Here is a 15,752-nt window from a genome sequence, read left to right on the forward strand (position 1 = left end):
CCACTTCTACAGGTACTTGGATCGAGTGGACTGCTTTCTACTATGTAATAGAACATTTCTCACTGCCTCCGAACATTGGAGTTCGTGTTCTTCGAACCAATTATAAACCAGGCTGTCAACTTCAGAGTGTGGGGATGAGGGTGAATTAGAGTCCCGTTGTGCTGAGTTAGGAGATTGGGATACATGGGAAGGTGATAAGGAGAGTGAAACAAAATACAGGACTATGTAGCACTTTAAAGACTAACAAGATGGTTTATTAAGGTGAGTGAGGAGACATAAGATAAAGGTAAGGAAACCATATTTGTTGTGCCCAGAATGGGGCTATGAGAATCACTACTGTGCTGTCTCTAACTGATCTTCTCGAGAACCTTGGAGAGGAGTGGTATAAGGGGAAAAGCGTATAAAAGAGGGCCCCCTCAGTGGAGGAGAAAGGCATCCCCTAGAGATTCTTGACCTATGTCAGCCCTGGAACAATATTGCTGACATTTCGTGCTCTCATATGAGGCAAAAAGAAAAGATCTATCTGTGGGTGTTCTCAATGATCGAAAATCGGTTGGAGGACGAGTGGATGGATCTCCCATACATGGTCTGGTGCAAATGCCTGCTGAGTGAGTCTGCTAACATGCTGTTGGCTCCCAGTAAGTAGGAAGCTGTTAGGGTAACCGTGTTGCAGATGCACCAGTTCCACAGCTGAAGCTCCTCGGTGCACAGGGAGTGAGAACGGGCAGCACCTTAACAGTTTATAAAATACATTGTGGTGATATGGTCAGTAAGTATTCTTACTGTGGCACCTTGGATGTGAGGCAGGAAATGTTTGCATGCGTTTGCAACTGCCCTGAGCTCCAATAAGTTGATGTATAAGGTAGATTCCTTGGTTGTCCATAGACCTTGGATATGTCTCCCATATGAGCTCCCCATCCCATGAGGGAGACATCGGTAGATATCTGTGTGGGAGGTTGATCCTGATGGAATGGGATGCCTGAAAATAAATCGCTCGGCTTAGTCCACCACTTCAAAGACGTTATGACGTCGGCAGATGGGAACACCTGTCTGTATATGTCTTGCTTACTGTGAGAATAGATGGAAGCTAGCCAAAGTTGAAGGCAATGAAAATGGAGCCTCGCATGACCAATCATGTAAGCTATAGCCACCATATGCCCCATGAGTTGAAGACAGGTATATATTGAAATTCTGGGGCTGTTTGTGATGGTAAAAACAAGGTTTTAGATTGCTTGGAATTGCTGGCTTGGTAGGTACGCCCTTGCTGTAGTTGAATCTAGATGGGCTCCAATGAAGTCTGAGGGTATGTCTACACTAGCCTCCTACTTCAAACTAGGGAGGCTAAGGTAGGCATTCGAACTTGAAAATGAAGCCTGAGATTTAAATATCCCGGGCTTTATTTGCATGTTCCCGTCCGGTTGCCATTTTAAAATGTCACTAGTCCGAACTAACTGCCTACGGCTATACGTGGCAGTTAAACGGTAATTCGAAGTAACTCCTTAGTTTGAATTACCTGTTACACCTCATTCCAGGAGGAGTAACAGGTAATTTGAACTAAGGACTTAGGTCGAATTACCGTTTAACTGCCTCATGTAGCCGCGGCAGTTAGTCCGGACTAGTGGCATTTAAAAATGGCGACCGGACGGGAACATGCAAATAAAGCCCGGGATATTAAAATCCCGGGCTTCATTTGCAAGTCTGAATGCCTACCTTAGCCTCCCTAGTTCAAACTAGGGGGCTAGTATAGACATACCCTAAGGCTTTTGTAGACTTCTGTTAATTGAGAATGAGGCCTAAGGCCTAGGAATTAGAACAGTGTTTCTTAAACTTTTTGTGAGTTTAAATAGTGGAAGAAATTTGATCTGAGGAAGTGGGTCTGGCCCACGAAAGCTCATCTTCTAATAAACCATCTTGTTAGTCCTGTATTTTGTTTCAGCTACACCAGACTAACACGGCTACATTTCTATCATTAAACTTTTTAAGACTGAGGAAAACCAAACAATTTTTTTTTTTTTTTATGAGGAACACCAAGGATTTTTGGTTGAAGGGGGGAGGGGGAGAGGAGGAAGAGGCTAGGGAAAAGTTATTGAGCCAAAAAAAAGTCACTTGCCCTTTTAAGGGAAGCCATTTTGAACTCTGTTCTCCGTGGCACACATCCAACTGTCTCGTGACACATCGGTGTGCCACGGAATACAGTTTAAGAAACACTGAATTAGAACATGAGTCTGGTTACGGATATCGTGTATAGCGTATCTGTCTCTGATGGCCCTTTTATTAGATAGTAGTCTAAATAGGGATAAATCATAACCCTTTGGCGACATAAGAATGCCACTACGACAGCAAGTGTCTTGTAGAACACTCTGGATACCGAAGACAAGGCGAAGGGTAGGACATGGTACTGATAATGTTCTAATCCGACCACGAAGCGTAGGAACCATGTGTGTGCCGGATGTATAGTAATATGCAAGTAGGCATCTTGCAGGTCAAGGGCCACAAACCAGTCCCCTTGTTCCAATACTGGAATGATGGAAGCTAGGGTCACCATCTTGAAGCATTGTTTTCGTAAGTATTGATTCAGCTTGCAAAGGTCTAGAATAGGTCTCCATCCACCCATCTTTTTTGTTGTAAGAAAGTAGTGGGAATAGAATCCCCTGCTCTTGAACTCTTCTGGCACCTTCTCTACTGCCCTGATATCTAAAAGGTGAAGGACATCCGTTCTGACTAGAGCCTCGTGAGAAGGGTCCCTGAATGAGGACGGAGATGGTGGGGAAGTGGGAGGTAGTATCAGGAAGGGTATAGTGTAGCCTGATGACAAAATCTCTAGGATCCATCGATCTGAAGTGATGGCACTCCAGCGATGGTAATATGGTCTCAGGTGATGGTGGAAGACTGGAGTAGACTGAGTATGGTGGTCAAACAAGGGAAGGTGTTGCAAGCTTTCAACCTGGAAGTCAAACATGCTGTTTGCCTGTATGCTGATTGAGGTTACGTTATTTGGTTGGGGTCTCTGCTTCTATGTAAGCTGTCTTGGGTCTGGCTTGATCAAATCCCCATTGCTGATATCTGGAATATGAAAAATCTCGGTGTTGTTGGTAACATCTAGGATGGTACGATGGGGTGTACATACTGAAGGTACGAAGGGTGGTTCTTGAATCTTTAATAGAATGTAAGTCCCCGTCTGTCTTCCCTGAGAACAATTTTTCTTTATCAAAGGGGAGGTCTTCAGCTTTTATATGCAATTCCCAAGAAACTGCGGCGGTCTGGAGCCAGGAGGCTCTTTTCACAATCACAGAAGTTGCCATGGCACGTGATGCTGTGTATGTTATATTCAACGCTATCTGGAGGGAGGTTCTTGATGAGGCATACCTTTCTTGTACAATTGCTTTCATTATCGGTCTTTTGGAATCCGATAAGTGTTCTGTGAGGGAAGTGAGTTTAGTATAATTGTTGAAATTATGGTTGGAGAGTAACGCGGAATAATTAGCTATTCTGAGGAGCAGGGTTGAGGACGAGTATAGCTTATGCCGAAGATGTCATGGCGTTTGCTCTCCTTATCCGAAGAATTATTCTTATATTGTGGAAGTTTTGATCTCTGCTGAGCTGCATCCACCACCAAAGAATTTGGTTGTGGGTGGGGAAAAAAGAAAGTCTGCACATTTCGATGGGACTTTTTATCTGCCCGTTTATTAGCTGGGGTTACTGATGCCGGCATCTGCCATATCTCATCAGCAGCCTCCATAATTGCCTCTTGTATAGGGATGGCTATTTCGTGCATTGGGAGGGCTGATGATGTTGTTTCCCTTGGACCTCAGTGAGCTGTATTTCTTGGCTGGTGGCCACCCTCTTGAAAAGCTCCTGAAATGATCTGAGATCACCCGGTGGTGACTGATCCCCAGAGATAACTGCCTCATCCGGAGATGAGGAGGATTGGTCTGTTGATGAGGTATCTGGCTGTTGTTCCTCCACCTCGGAAATCTGTCCGTCATCAGGCTCGGAAAGCTGGTGCACTGGTTGGTGTATGGAGGATGACGGTATAGGGTCCGGACTGTGCAGTGGAGAAGAAGGTGAGTATCGTCATGCAGGCGGGTGTTCCCGGCAGCAGGATGCGTGGTACCTTTGCCTTCTATGGTAGTATTGTGGTGACCAATGAGAGGCATATCCGTAGGAGTGTGACTGACTATGGTGTCGGCATTCCCATCTGTTGGGAGAGTGATAGCGTGGAGAATCAACACTCAGCCTGCATTCAAGACAGTAGGTATGAGGAGAAAGAGTTGGAGAATGCAGTGACCTAAAAAAGCCCCTTGAGGATGGGAGAGGTGATAAGGAGGTATATCTCTGATATGCTTGTCGAAGCGTAGTTGACAGTGATGGGGCAGGTGAAGAAGTGAGTTGTTCTGGACTCAGAACCAGTGCTCTGAGGGATTTATGAGTCACCTTTCTCTGATTAAGTCTAGACTACAAGCCTTTTTCGAAAAAGAGCCTCTAGACTACAACCAGTACTTTTGAAAAAGTGAGCCGCTTTTTCGAAAGAGAGCACCCAGACTATCTGGATGCTCTTTTTCAAAAAAGCAGTTTGCATTACATAGTGCCTTTTTTCTTTACTATGAACAGCAGGCAGCATGCTGAATGGTGAAGGTACTGCACGCAACATCGAATCCCCTCATCTCTATTTCAAGAACTCAGAAAAAGCAGGGACTTTCCTAAGTCCCTATGAGGAAAAGAAGTCTATTGTCCACTGGCAGTTACATTGGAATTTTTTTTATTCTAATCCATTACGTGCGAAGTACATATTTAACCAACCTGACTTCTGGCATTTTACTTTGCTATAAATGTTCTTTAAAGAGCCTCACATTGCAGAGTAAATAAACCAGGAAAGAAGACAATGAAATAGTCAGTGAGAAATTATATATAAATAGTATGCAGTAGCAGAAATTAATCTGATGGAGATCTTTGGTCAGGTGAACTTGAATGAGTTAGTTGATTAAATCTGCCAATGGAGAATAAAATCCCATTACCAATTAAGCAAGAGTTATGACTTCAGTGGAGTAGAATTTGGCCAGAGCAAGGAAAGGACAAGAAAAGTCAGAGGGACAGAGGGGGCACAGAAACAATCTGGACATGAAAGAATCAAACACGTGTAACCCATGCCTGCTTGCTATGGTGTTCTGTTCCCTTCCAGGCACCTAGACTAGCAAAGGGCAACCATATGACTGGCCCTCTACCTCAGTAGGCCACAAGACTGGCGTAACCAAGACGGTCTCCTGCGATAAAGTAGTTTTGCTAACTGTGTTTGCATACCTAGAATTTGTGGGGTGTGCCAAATGAACCGTAGCAGCACTCTAATTGGATGCAGAGGCAGCCCACGGCTCTTACAGTCAGTGTTGTGTGTACAGCCCTGTATATATACAAACGTGTATTTGCATCCGCAAAAATGAGCCCTGGATATCCACATATTTGCAGGGCTCTAGTTGTGCACAATCAGCATGCACCTCACTTCATGTGTCCTTGCTTTAAGTGCATGTCACATTAATAACACTAGTACGGAAAAAAAAAGTAAGCAGTCAAAACCAAGCAGAATCTGGCAACCTTGTGTGGAGGAAATAGTAGACAAAATGTTTCGCAGGCCACACAGAGAACCCCAAGCCCTCGAGCCACAGGTTGCCCACCACTGACCTAGACCATATAGAGATTAGTAAGTCTGCTCCAGCCTCGGCTAGGAGGCACACAGCTTTTAGCTCATGCATTAGAGACTCAAACACTAAGCTTTAGAAGTCACAAGTTTGAAACCAGCCAACAGTGTTAACAGGTCTGCCAGTGTTAACACAAGCATCAATGGAACTTGTGTTAACTTGCAGGAGTGTTTTTATTTTTCTCTCAATTCTTTGAAGAACCTACAGCATATAGGGGGAACACACAGATATTCCCTTATCGCACTCCCCACATCCCACTCCTTGTCGCCCCAAATTTATATTTTGAGAGCTTATCAGTGTTGGGTTTCCCCAGTCATATAGCAGGATTGTTTATCACTATCCCCACATAGGTGCTCTCCTGTACACACACACTCTCACTCTCTCCATTTACATTACAGTGCTATTTTGAAATAGCAAGATGAGCATCCATATTATCAAGCCCATTATTACAAAATAACAGGCTTCTTATTCCTGAATAATAAATCCTCATTTCATGAGGAATAATGCCTATTTTGAAATAGCAGTAGAGTGGACAGTCCAATGCTGCTATTTCAAAATAGATTCTCCACAGGGTCATTCAGAGTATTTACTCCCCAGTGCTTCCTGAGGCTTTAAATCAAGATAGCACATCCACATTAGAAGAGCCTTCTTTGGACTAATTTTGAGGCTTCCCTGTAGTACGGATGCGCTATTTTGAAATATTTTGGGGATTATTTTTCTGAAATAGCTTATTCTGAAATAAACGCGCACTGTAGACATACCCTGTGGAGGAAAACAATATTTGGTTGGTCCACAAACACAAGGATTCATATATAACCTGCATTTTCACCAAAATAAAATTTGCACCTTTCACAACACTCTTTTTATAGAGCTGCTTGAACCATCATGGAGCTGACACTTTTCAGGGCTCTGTTAATGCAGCTCCCAAAAATCTATGCCTTTAATAAAATAAAATAAAATAGCGCTAATATTTCAGAGGTTAAGTATTTGAGAAAGATCATTACATAAGTCAAAATACAGCTAAATAAGAGGATATATGCTTCCCAAGTTTCACTCTTCTACTCTTAATGTCACTAAACTCAGCAATTCTCTGTTGTGTTTGGCTGTGGAGAAATACTAAGACACAGTAGATTTATTCTAATCAGAACTTTTGGAGCCGTGACACGGATGACCGTATGGACAGTTATATCAAGAGCAAATAGTAGGTAAACATTAGCTCATGGAGGGTAACATCAGTAAGATCTTTCCCTTCCTCCTGAAGCCAAAAATCAACTGTTAGGAGTCTGATAAACACTATATTTCTGTCACTTTTTAATAGAAATTAAAAAAGGAACAAATTTGTGGAAAAGCAACCTGAACTATTTAATAATGGGAAATGCAGAAGAGTGAGATTGTAGATCTGAGGAGGGAGGACACCTTAAATTCATTAATATTTCTACTGGCAACAACAGGGGCAAAAGAACCAAATGCTACTGCAGCAACATTAGTCAAGTAGCAGTTTTCTTTACATTAAAATACTGACATCCATTGGGAGACACAGATAAAGACATTCTAGACAGTCACGAGAAAGAGGGGGCCAATAATTTTTGTAGGGGAGGCCACTTCATGAATTTTGGTATGTGATCATGGGCCAGCCAGGTTTCCCCAGAAGGGACGGGGTGCGAGGTAGTGGGGATTGTATTCACTGTTTTTGTACTCACTTTCTTCGCTTTGTTGTGTTATATGTGATTCTACTGTCCTCTGCTGTTTTGTAGTACGTGTGTGTGTGTGTGTGTGTGTGTGTGTGTGTGTGTGTGTGTGTGTGTGTGCGCGCGCACCTCATTTTCCCTGGGCACTGCAACACTATCTGGATGAGGAGGAGAAGGCTGGGCATGACTCACTGTGGAAGTATGTTCAGTCTCAGGTCCTGAGGACCAGGTGAGAGCAGATAACACCTTGCCTGGAAATATGAACAAAGGAGGTGGGGCTGCCTAGAGGGTTGGGACTGGTTGCTGGGTGCGTGAGTTTACTTTTTCGGCAGGTTTAGGGAAAAAGGAATCTAGCTGGCTTGGGGGGCCAGGCAGCAGCCCAGAGCCCTGGCTCTGGGGCCCCCTATCCCCAAGATGGATTTTACTGACTCCTCCTGGTTCCTGTAACAACAAGTCTGTGCTACGCTGTGTCCCTGTGAATGAATAAACCTTCTGTTCTAATTGCTGGCTCAGAGTCGCATCTGACTGCGAATGGGGGGAGACAGGGCTCAGTGACTCCCCCACAGTCCGTAACACGGGGACAGAGAGAGAGAGAGAGAGTGTGTGTGTGAGAGTGAAAGAGACACATTCTGTGTGTTAGACACAGACTTTGTACACAGACCTGAGTGTGCGGCACAGAATGGGAAAGTGTGCGTGCAAAGACTGGGTGTGCATGACAGTGACCCACAGAGTGTGTTTGCTGGTGGCTGCTGCTGGGTAAGTGTCCGAGAGAACAGGAAAAGCTGTCCTGCTCTGTTGTCTCCTGCCTCCCCGGCTCTGCAGATATGGGGTAGGTGTGGGGATGGAGGAGCACGAGAACAGAACTCTTAGAAACAGGGCACTCACTGCCTTTGAAGACAGGCACTCCTCGGAGTCACTTACCATCCATGCTTCAGACTGGAGCAGCTCCGCTGGGCGTCTCCATTGCTCCGACCCCTGCTCTGCAGAGATGGGGTACAGAGACAGGACAACACCCTGACTTCAGTGCTCTCATTTCCCCTCCACCTTCCTGCACAGGTAGCAGAAGAATCCTGGGCTGTAGGCTGGGGGAGGGGCAGCTGACCATGCTGCTGACTATAAGTACGGATGTTCTGCTAATCAGCTGAGCAGATCACAGGGAAATTCTTGGGGGGGGGACCAGATCCAGCCCCAGGCATGATTTTGCCAACACTGATCAAGAGAAAGCTAATACCTACAAAGACCACTATGACCCTGAAGCAAGACTGTGGCATCCATAGTTGCATTACCAGGGCTCGCCAAACTGCGGCGAGCCCCACTCACCAGCCTTCCAGGTTCTGGCTCTTCCAGGTTACAATCCTGTACAATCTGTCCTGGCTCTTCCAGGTTACAATCTACCGTATTTTCCGGCGTATAAGACGACTGGGCGTATAAGACGACCCCCTAATTTTCCAGTTAAAACATAGGTTTTGGCCTATACTCGCCGTATAAGACTACCCCCCCTTCTGAGGCAACACCATTTAATAACATCAGATTTGATTTAAATAATTTTAATTAAAATGGTTTTGACTTGCAGGTACTTAAAATCCTTCAAAATCCTCATCACGTTCATCCTCTGACATCATAAGTTCATCAATGACATCTTGTGGTACATTTGTAAGACAGTCATCATCTGGATCTAATTCCGAATCAGATGGTGTGGCTTCAGCTTTGGCTTCCCCTTCATCTTGCCACAAGAAGTCGTCCTCCATACCATCCAAAGAATTTGATATGCCACATTTCTTGAAAGACTTGATTACTGTTTCTGCATCAATATCATTCCAGGCTTTTATGACAAAGTTACACAAAACATCCAATTGTGGCGCACGTATGTTTCCTCCTTTTGTGAATGACTTTTCACCGCTAACAATCCACTCATTCCACTGTTCTCAAATGCGATCTTTAAATGACTTGTTTAGGCACACATCCAGTGGCTGTACCAATGATGTCAATCCTGCAGGAATAACTGCCGCATATGTGTTTATTCTTGCCAGCCTTTTCTTTGTGCTGGTAGTTAAATGAGCCCTGAACATATCCCACACCAGTAGGCTTCGTTCTTGACGAAGTCCACCTGGTCGCCTACTCTATACATTATCAAGCCATAGCTTTACCCCTTCTTCATCCATCCAGCCTTTTTCATTCACATGTACAAAAACTCCAACAGAGAACTTGATTTTCGGCATTGTTTTTCTTTTAAAAATAATCATTGGTCTTAGTTTGGCGCCATCAGCTGTACATGCTAGTACCACTGTAAAACTGGACTTCTCATGTCCTGTTGTTTTAATTAACACTGTTTTTGCACCTTTTGGATTAACAGTTTTATTTCCAACCATATCAAAATTCATAGGAGTTTCATCCATATTTCCGATCTGACAACGCATAGCCATGTTTCTTGCGCTGTTGTATTACATATCGATGGAAAAGACTTACTTTTCCGTCAAGATCTGCAGGTAATTTTTGTGCAATTTTGGTCTTTTGCCTCAGTACCAGATTATGCCTTTCCATGAACCTAGTACACCAGGATACAGTGGCCTTAAATCCTTTGCTGTGATCTGGGTTAGATTTGCCCCACTGAAGTGCAAACATACGTATTTTGTTTCGTGTCACTACATAACCATTTTGATGATGCTCATGCACCATGTCTGCTACATGCTTTTTCAAGTTCTGACCAATATGGGGTGCCTCTTCTTAATGCACACTTACTACTTGGCATACTCTTTAATGCATCTTCATTTGCTTTCCAGTCTTGGACCATCTTTTCTGTTACTCCATATTGACTTGCAGCAGCACAGTTATTATGTTCCTTGGCAAACTTTACAACTTTCAGCTTGAAACTGGCTTCAAATTTCCTTCTTCTTGTTGGAGCCATGATGGGGTCTTTTCTACCACCCACTTACAGAATGTGGCTGTCCCCCCGCCGGGCGCCAGGGGGCGTGGCCGTTCGCCCGCCAGGCGCCAGGGGGCAGGGACACTTGCACGCCCGGGGGCGGCCCCCCCTATAGCCACACGCCCGGGGCCAGCACTCCCCGCGCCAAGTGCCGCGCGCCCGGGGCTCCCCCCCGCCGGCGCTCACAGTGCGCCATGTGCGAGGGGCCAGCCCCAAGCACCGTGTTGGGGACCAGTATCAGCACAGGTACGTTCTATGCCCAGCGTATAAGACGACCCCCGATTTTTGGGGGATGTTTTTTAGTGTAAAAAGTCGTGTTATACCCCGGAAAATACGGTACTCGCCACAGGCGAACAGATTGTATAATTTGTTGAGCCCTGTGCATTACATTTATAAGATGTAGATGTTAAGCAAATACCACATGGTTATAGAGGTCTGGTTCTAGAATCCACATGTTAAAAATATTTAAATATATTTGCAGCTAGCATAGTTATATTTCTGCAATTAATTCAAAGTGGTTTTGTACCTGTGGAGCAAACCTTCAGCATGAAATTAACCATGGCACTCTGTGGAATAATTCAACACCACTTGCTTTAATTCTGTCACTTTCCTCAGTTAAGATAAAAGTTTTTCACCATAGCAACGCTAGCCCTAAACACATTGTTACTATTTGTTTTTCTGGGGGTGGGTGGGGGGGGGGAAAACACATTCATTGCTATTTTCCCTACTTTAATAAAATTCTGTTTCCAGACAAATTAGGACCTGAATTTCCTCTCAATAGATGTAATTTAGCCCAACAGTTTTAAAACAAGGTTTTTCCCTGAAAAAGGATGAGTGTGAGTATGCCTGTGATACCTGGGCTTATGTTTCAGGCCCTCATCTTATTACAAAGACTTACAAAGAGACGTATGACTCATGACCTACAAGGAGAGGCTGATGGATTTGAGCTTATTTAGTCTACAGATGAGAAGAGTGAGGGGAGTTTTGATAGCAGCCTTTAACTACCTTGATGGGGTTCCAAAGAGGATGGAGAGAGGCTGTTTTCAGTGATGGCAGATGACAGAACAAGGAGCAATAGTCTCAAGTTGCAGTGGGGGAGGTCTAGGTCGGATATTAGGAAAAACTATTAACCTGGGAGGGTGGTGAAGCACTGGGATGGGTTCCCTAAGGAGGTGGTGGAATCTCCATTCCCAGAGGTTTTAAAGTCCTGGCTTGACACAGCCCTGGCTGAGATGATTTAGTTGGGGTTGGTCCTGCTTTGGGCAGGGGGTTGGATTCAATGACCTCCTGAAATCTCTTCTAACCCTATGATTCTATGATTTTATGGTATCTTAAGACATGTGTTAAGAGGGTTATATCACAACAGAAATTGAGGGGTCAAGAGTTTAGCTCACTGATCTCATTGGTCTCTTCATGATGCAAAACTAATGAAAATTTCTATATCTAAAAAGCTTAAGCATATATCTGGACACTATGCTTAAGGCAGCATAACCCCTAATTACTGAACAATACAAAATATTTTACATATTAAGCAAGAATGTTCTTGAGTATTTTACTTACAGGTAGAGTGAAGAAGGTAGGATGTTTAGGTTCATCTTCATATTTGCCCTCCGTTGAACTTCCAGTCTCCACTGATTTAGAAGCAGTGTTCTTGCCAATCCCCATTGTTTCCAGAATGCCAAAAACCTTCACGCAGTAGTTAAATTGAACTTTATGAGAGGGGAAGGTATAGAACAGGGCAGTTTCTGCTACAGATGGCACCACCTCCGGAAGTTAGAACGGCGCTTAATTGTCAAGATGAAGCATTAGGTCCTAGGGGTACCATTAGCGTCAATGGCACCTAGAAATAAAGAAGTGAAACTATTATTTTTTTCACAATATGCTGCACATTTGTGTACTTTATTGAACAACAACAAGAAGTCACTGTTTTAAAAAAATCCAACAACCACAACCACTGAGCACACAATCACTTCATCTAACATCCCATATGGAACATTACAGTGATCCAGGTTTCCCCTAATGCCCTAAAGAAGGCATGTCCAAAGTCCGGCCCGCGGGCCAATTGCGGCCCGTGTTCCGGTTTAATACGGCCCCACAGGTAATTTGGCAATATCTATCTTTTATGGCCCCCAACGAATCCATATGTATTGAGATGAATACATTGTAAAATCTCAGTTAATGTCAGTTGGTCTAAATCAGTTATAAATATATTTGGACACAACATGTATACTTGGTGTTATGTTCCTGTTCATATTTTTTGAACTTAAAAGTTGACAGACAACCTTTATTACCAATAATATGTAATGTACTTTACAATGTTCCTGACATATATTTCAGCTTCCTGGATTTTTTTTTCATCTGGCCTTCAGATATGAAAGGCAGAGTGATTTAACACCTGTTTAGATTTGTCATCCGTGTGACGAAATGAAAAGTATGCCGTTTGCAATAAACTTTGCATAAAATAGTTAATTTGCATTTAATTTTAATGGTTCAAAGAATGTCAGGCAAAATGGTCGGCCCTCACGCATGTTCACTTTATCAAATCTGGCCCTCTTTGAAAAAAGTTTGGACACCCCTGCCCTAAAGGAAAGGACTCCTAATATACTCCACTATCTGCTATAATTTAGCCTCTCACCTTGAATTTTCTTCCAATTTAGGAGACAAATCAAACCCTATTGCTGGTTCCTCTTTCCCCAAAATCTGGAGTATCATTGACTTATAAATGCCATTTGCAGCTCTGTATACTTTTACAATATGAACAGTGTTTAACATGTTACACTAGCCTACAATACACACCTCTGTTTATGACTTTATAATTTACCGTTACAACATCTATTTTGAGTGTTTGAGTGAGAGAGGTTTCCTTTGGGATGAATTTCTTTCATTATTCTCATGCTGAACATCTTCTGCAGTCACAGCCCAAGAGGGAGGGAGGTGCCTTGCATCTTGAAAAAGTTAGTCTCAAAATATTGGAGACTTGTGTTTTGGGGTTATTTTAGTTCCACTAATTCAGGTGGATTAGGGTCATATGTAAAAAAAACACCTTTCTGCAAACAGATGAGAGTTCCTCAAAGTTATGCTTCTTGAAGTAGTAAATCCTATGGACCTACATATGGGAAAACCTCCTCCTGTCATTTAAAATAGGAAAATCATCAATTTAGCTTGACACATGAGCACTCTGAGCTGGCAGAACCGCACTGGGGTTGGTTCTGCCAGCTCCTAGCCCCCACATGGGGGCTGGGACTACCACTGGCTTTCCAGCCATTGCTGATTCTTGAGACATAAGGGTTAATTTCAGATATAGAGGCAGCAGCGTCAGGTGGCAGGGGCCTCCCCAGGAGTGGAGCCAGGAGCAGAGAGCACACTAGCTCTAAAAACACAATATCTAACATTCCTAGTGTAGACCAAAAGCATAAAATATGAAGTGACAAACACAAAAACTGAAGCTTTAGGGAGTAGCCGAGTTAGTCTATGGTTTACAGGATAAACTTAAAAAACAACAAATGACTAACAACTTTATAGACTAACAAAACATGTAGATGGTATCATGAGCTTTCGTAAACACAGCCCACTTCTTCAGATGACCGGAGTTTTGAGAAAACTGAAGAAAGGGAAATCAAGAGAGTAAAAGAAACAAGAACATTTTAAAAATACTTTAACATAATAAAAAAGACCACTCTTGTTTGGTGCAGAGGAAAGGATTAACTAAAATGAGGCAGCTAAGAAATGGTGTTTCACAGAATGTTTTATGAGATCACAGTGAAAATACAATGTACAGTTGGGGACATAAAATTTTAAATGATGCTCAATGTGTGATCTTACTACCAGATGGAGCCCTAATGTACACAGATTAGATGTATATAATAATTCTTTTTTTCCAGTTTTAAATGTGTTGCTTTTTAATTTAATTGGATGCTTTCTTTATAGCATGACAATTTAAAAAGGAGTTCCCAGATGACAACCTACACACAGTTAATTGTTTTATAAACAACTCAATCACATCCCCTTTGTTTGGCAAATCTTAATCAATGAAGACAAATTGTAAATTTGAATCTGAAACATTTCTTAGAATACTGAAGAGCAGAGCTAAAGAAATAAGTTTCAATGTCACTCAAGACATCTCTGTCATTGTAACATGAAATTCTTAACTGTGAAATGTGCACTTTTAAGTGCATTAAAAAATTTGCAATTGTCCAAGATACTGCTGAAGCCCCCGATATATGCTATTCAAGACTAGATAAAAGGGCCACATATTAGGATCCCACAACATTTTAGGATACAGTAATAGTCAAATATTTTGAAAAGTTAGCTGTAGTTCTGTCTTTCAAATACTACAAGTGTGATGTAAACAGTACAATTTAATGTTGCATAAACAAAAATTTGGAAGCTTCAGGGGGTAGCCGAGTTAGTCTGTACAGGATAAACTTAAAAAACAACAAATGGTCTGGCAGCATTTTATAGACTAACAAAACATGTAGATGGTATCATGAGCTTTCGTGAACATAGCCCACTTCTTCATCTGAAAAACTCTGGTCATCTGAAGAAGTGCGCGGTGCCCAAGAAAGCTCATGATACCATCTACATGTTTTGTTAGTCTATGAAGTGCTACCAGACCATTTGTTGATTTTTAAGTTTATAAAAATTTAGAAGTTACTGATGTATTCTTTGGTAACAAAATCAATAGCTTAAATATATTATAAAATTACTTATCAGGCAGTAAACTAGCAAAATACGTCATTCAAGCCCACTTTGTGTGGTTTGCCACAAAATTAATGGCATGACACGTCAACCCTGCTGTGGCTCCCCCGCTTATCGACTAGTCAATGGAAAATCCATCAACTAGACAATTAGTTGATTAAACTATATTTAACATCCCCATTCTATATTTAAAAAAGTTTTTCCTGCTGGACGACAGAGTGATGTCATCACGTGACTCTGTGTTCCACCTGCCTCCTCCCTGTTTCCCCTCTCCTAGCTCAACCCCAATTTCGCTGCTTCCCCTCGCCACTTGGAATTGCTATTTTAAACTGAGCCCCTACTCCCCTTCCTCCACCCACAACCCCACAGGTGCCAAGAAAGATGGCACAAAAGCCAGCAGACCCCACATCGCAGCTGTGACAGCCCAGGGGCAGAGGGAGGGTACGGTGCTCAGGGACGCAGCCCGGGGACAGGCAATAGGAGGGGGCTCCCAGCCAGGCTTATGTGCCAGTAGCGGGCTCTTGGGGCATGGTGCCCGAATGCCTGGAGTCCAGCTGCTCATGCAGAAACTCACCCCCTTCCCAGCAGCCACTCCGACCTGTCAGCACCTTTCCTTCTGCTCCCCGCAGGCAAATGGGAGGCCCTGGGCGCTATGGGCAGGGCTGGGGCAGTGAGCAGTGCAGGTGGGAAGGCACAGGAGAGAGGATGGACAGATCCCCTTGTGCTGCTGCTTTTCCCACTTCAGCAGGCTGC

At 43.3% G+C, this 15,752-nt stretch overlaps 1 protein-coding gene across 8 annotated transcripts in view; it reads right to left on the reverse strand.

Annotated features, from left to right (window-relative positions):
* SLC23A2 (solute carrier family 23 member 2) overlaps positions 1-15,752 on the reverse strand; it is a 146,410-nt gene that overhangs the window by 72,056 nt on the left and 58,602 nt on the right. For 7 of the 8 annotated variants that reach the window (XM_075910857.1, XM_075910856.1, XM_075910859.1 and 4 more), the window contains one exon: positions 11,862-12,141. In XM_075910857.1, the coding sequence (XP_075766972.1) occupies positions 11,862-11,966 (105 nt within the window). In that variant the 5' untranslated portion in view covers positions 11,967-12,141. Of the gene's footprint in view, positions 1-8,299; positions 8,319-11,861; positions 12,142-15,752 lie in introns of those variants that run through there. The other variant, XM_075910861.1, reaches the window with a different exon arrangement.

Source organism: Pelodiscus sinensis, chromosome 28 (genome assembly GCF_049634645.1).
Source record: "Pelodiscus sinensis isolate JC-2024 chromosome 28, ASM4963464v1, whole genome shotgun sequence".
Lineage (NCBI taxonomy): Eukaryota > Metazoa > Chordata > Testudines > Trionychidae > Pelodiscus > Pelodiscus sinensis.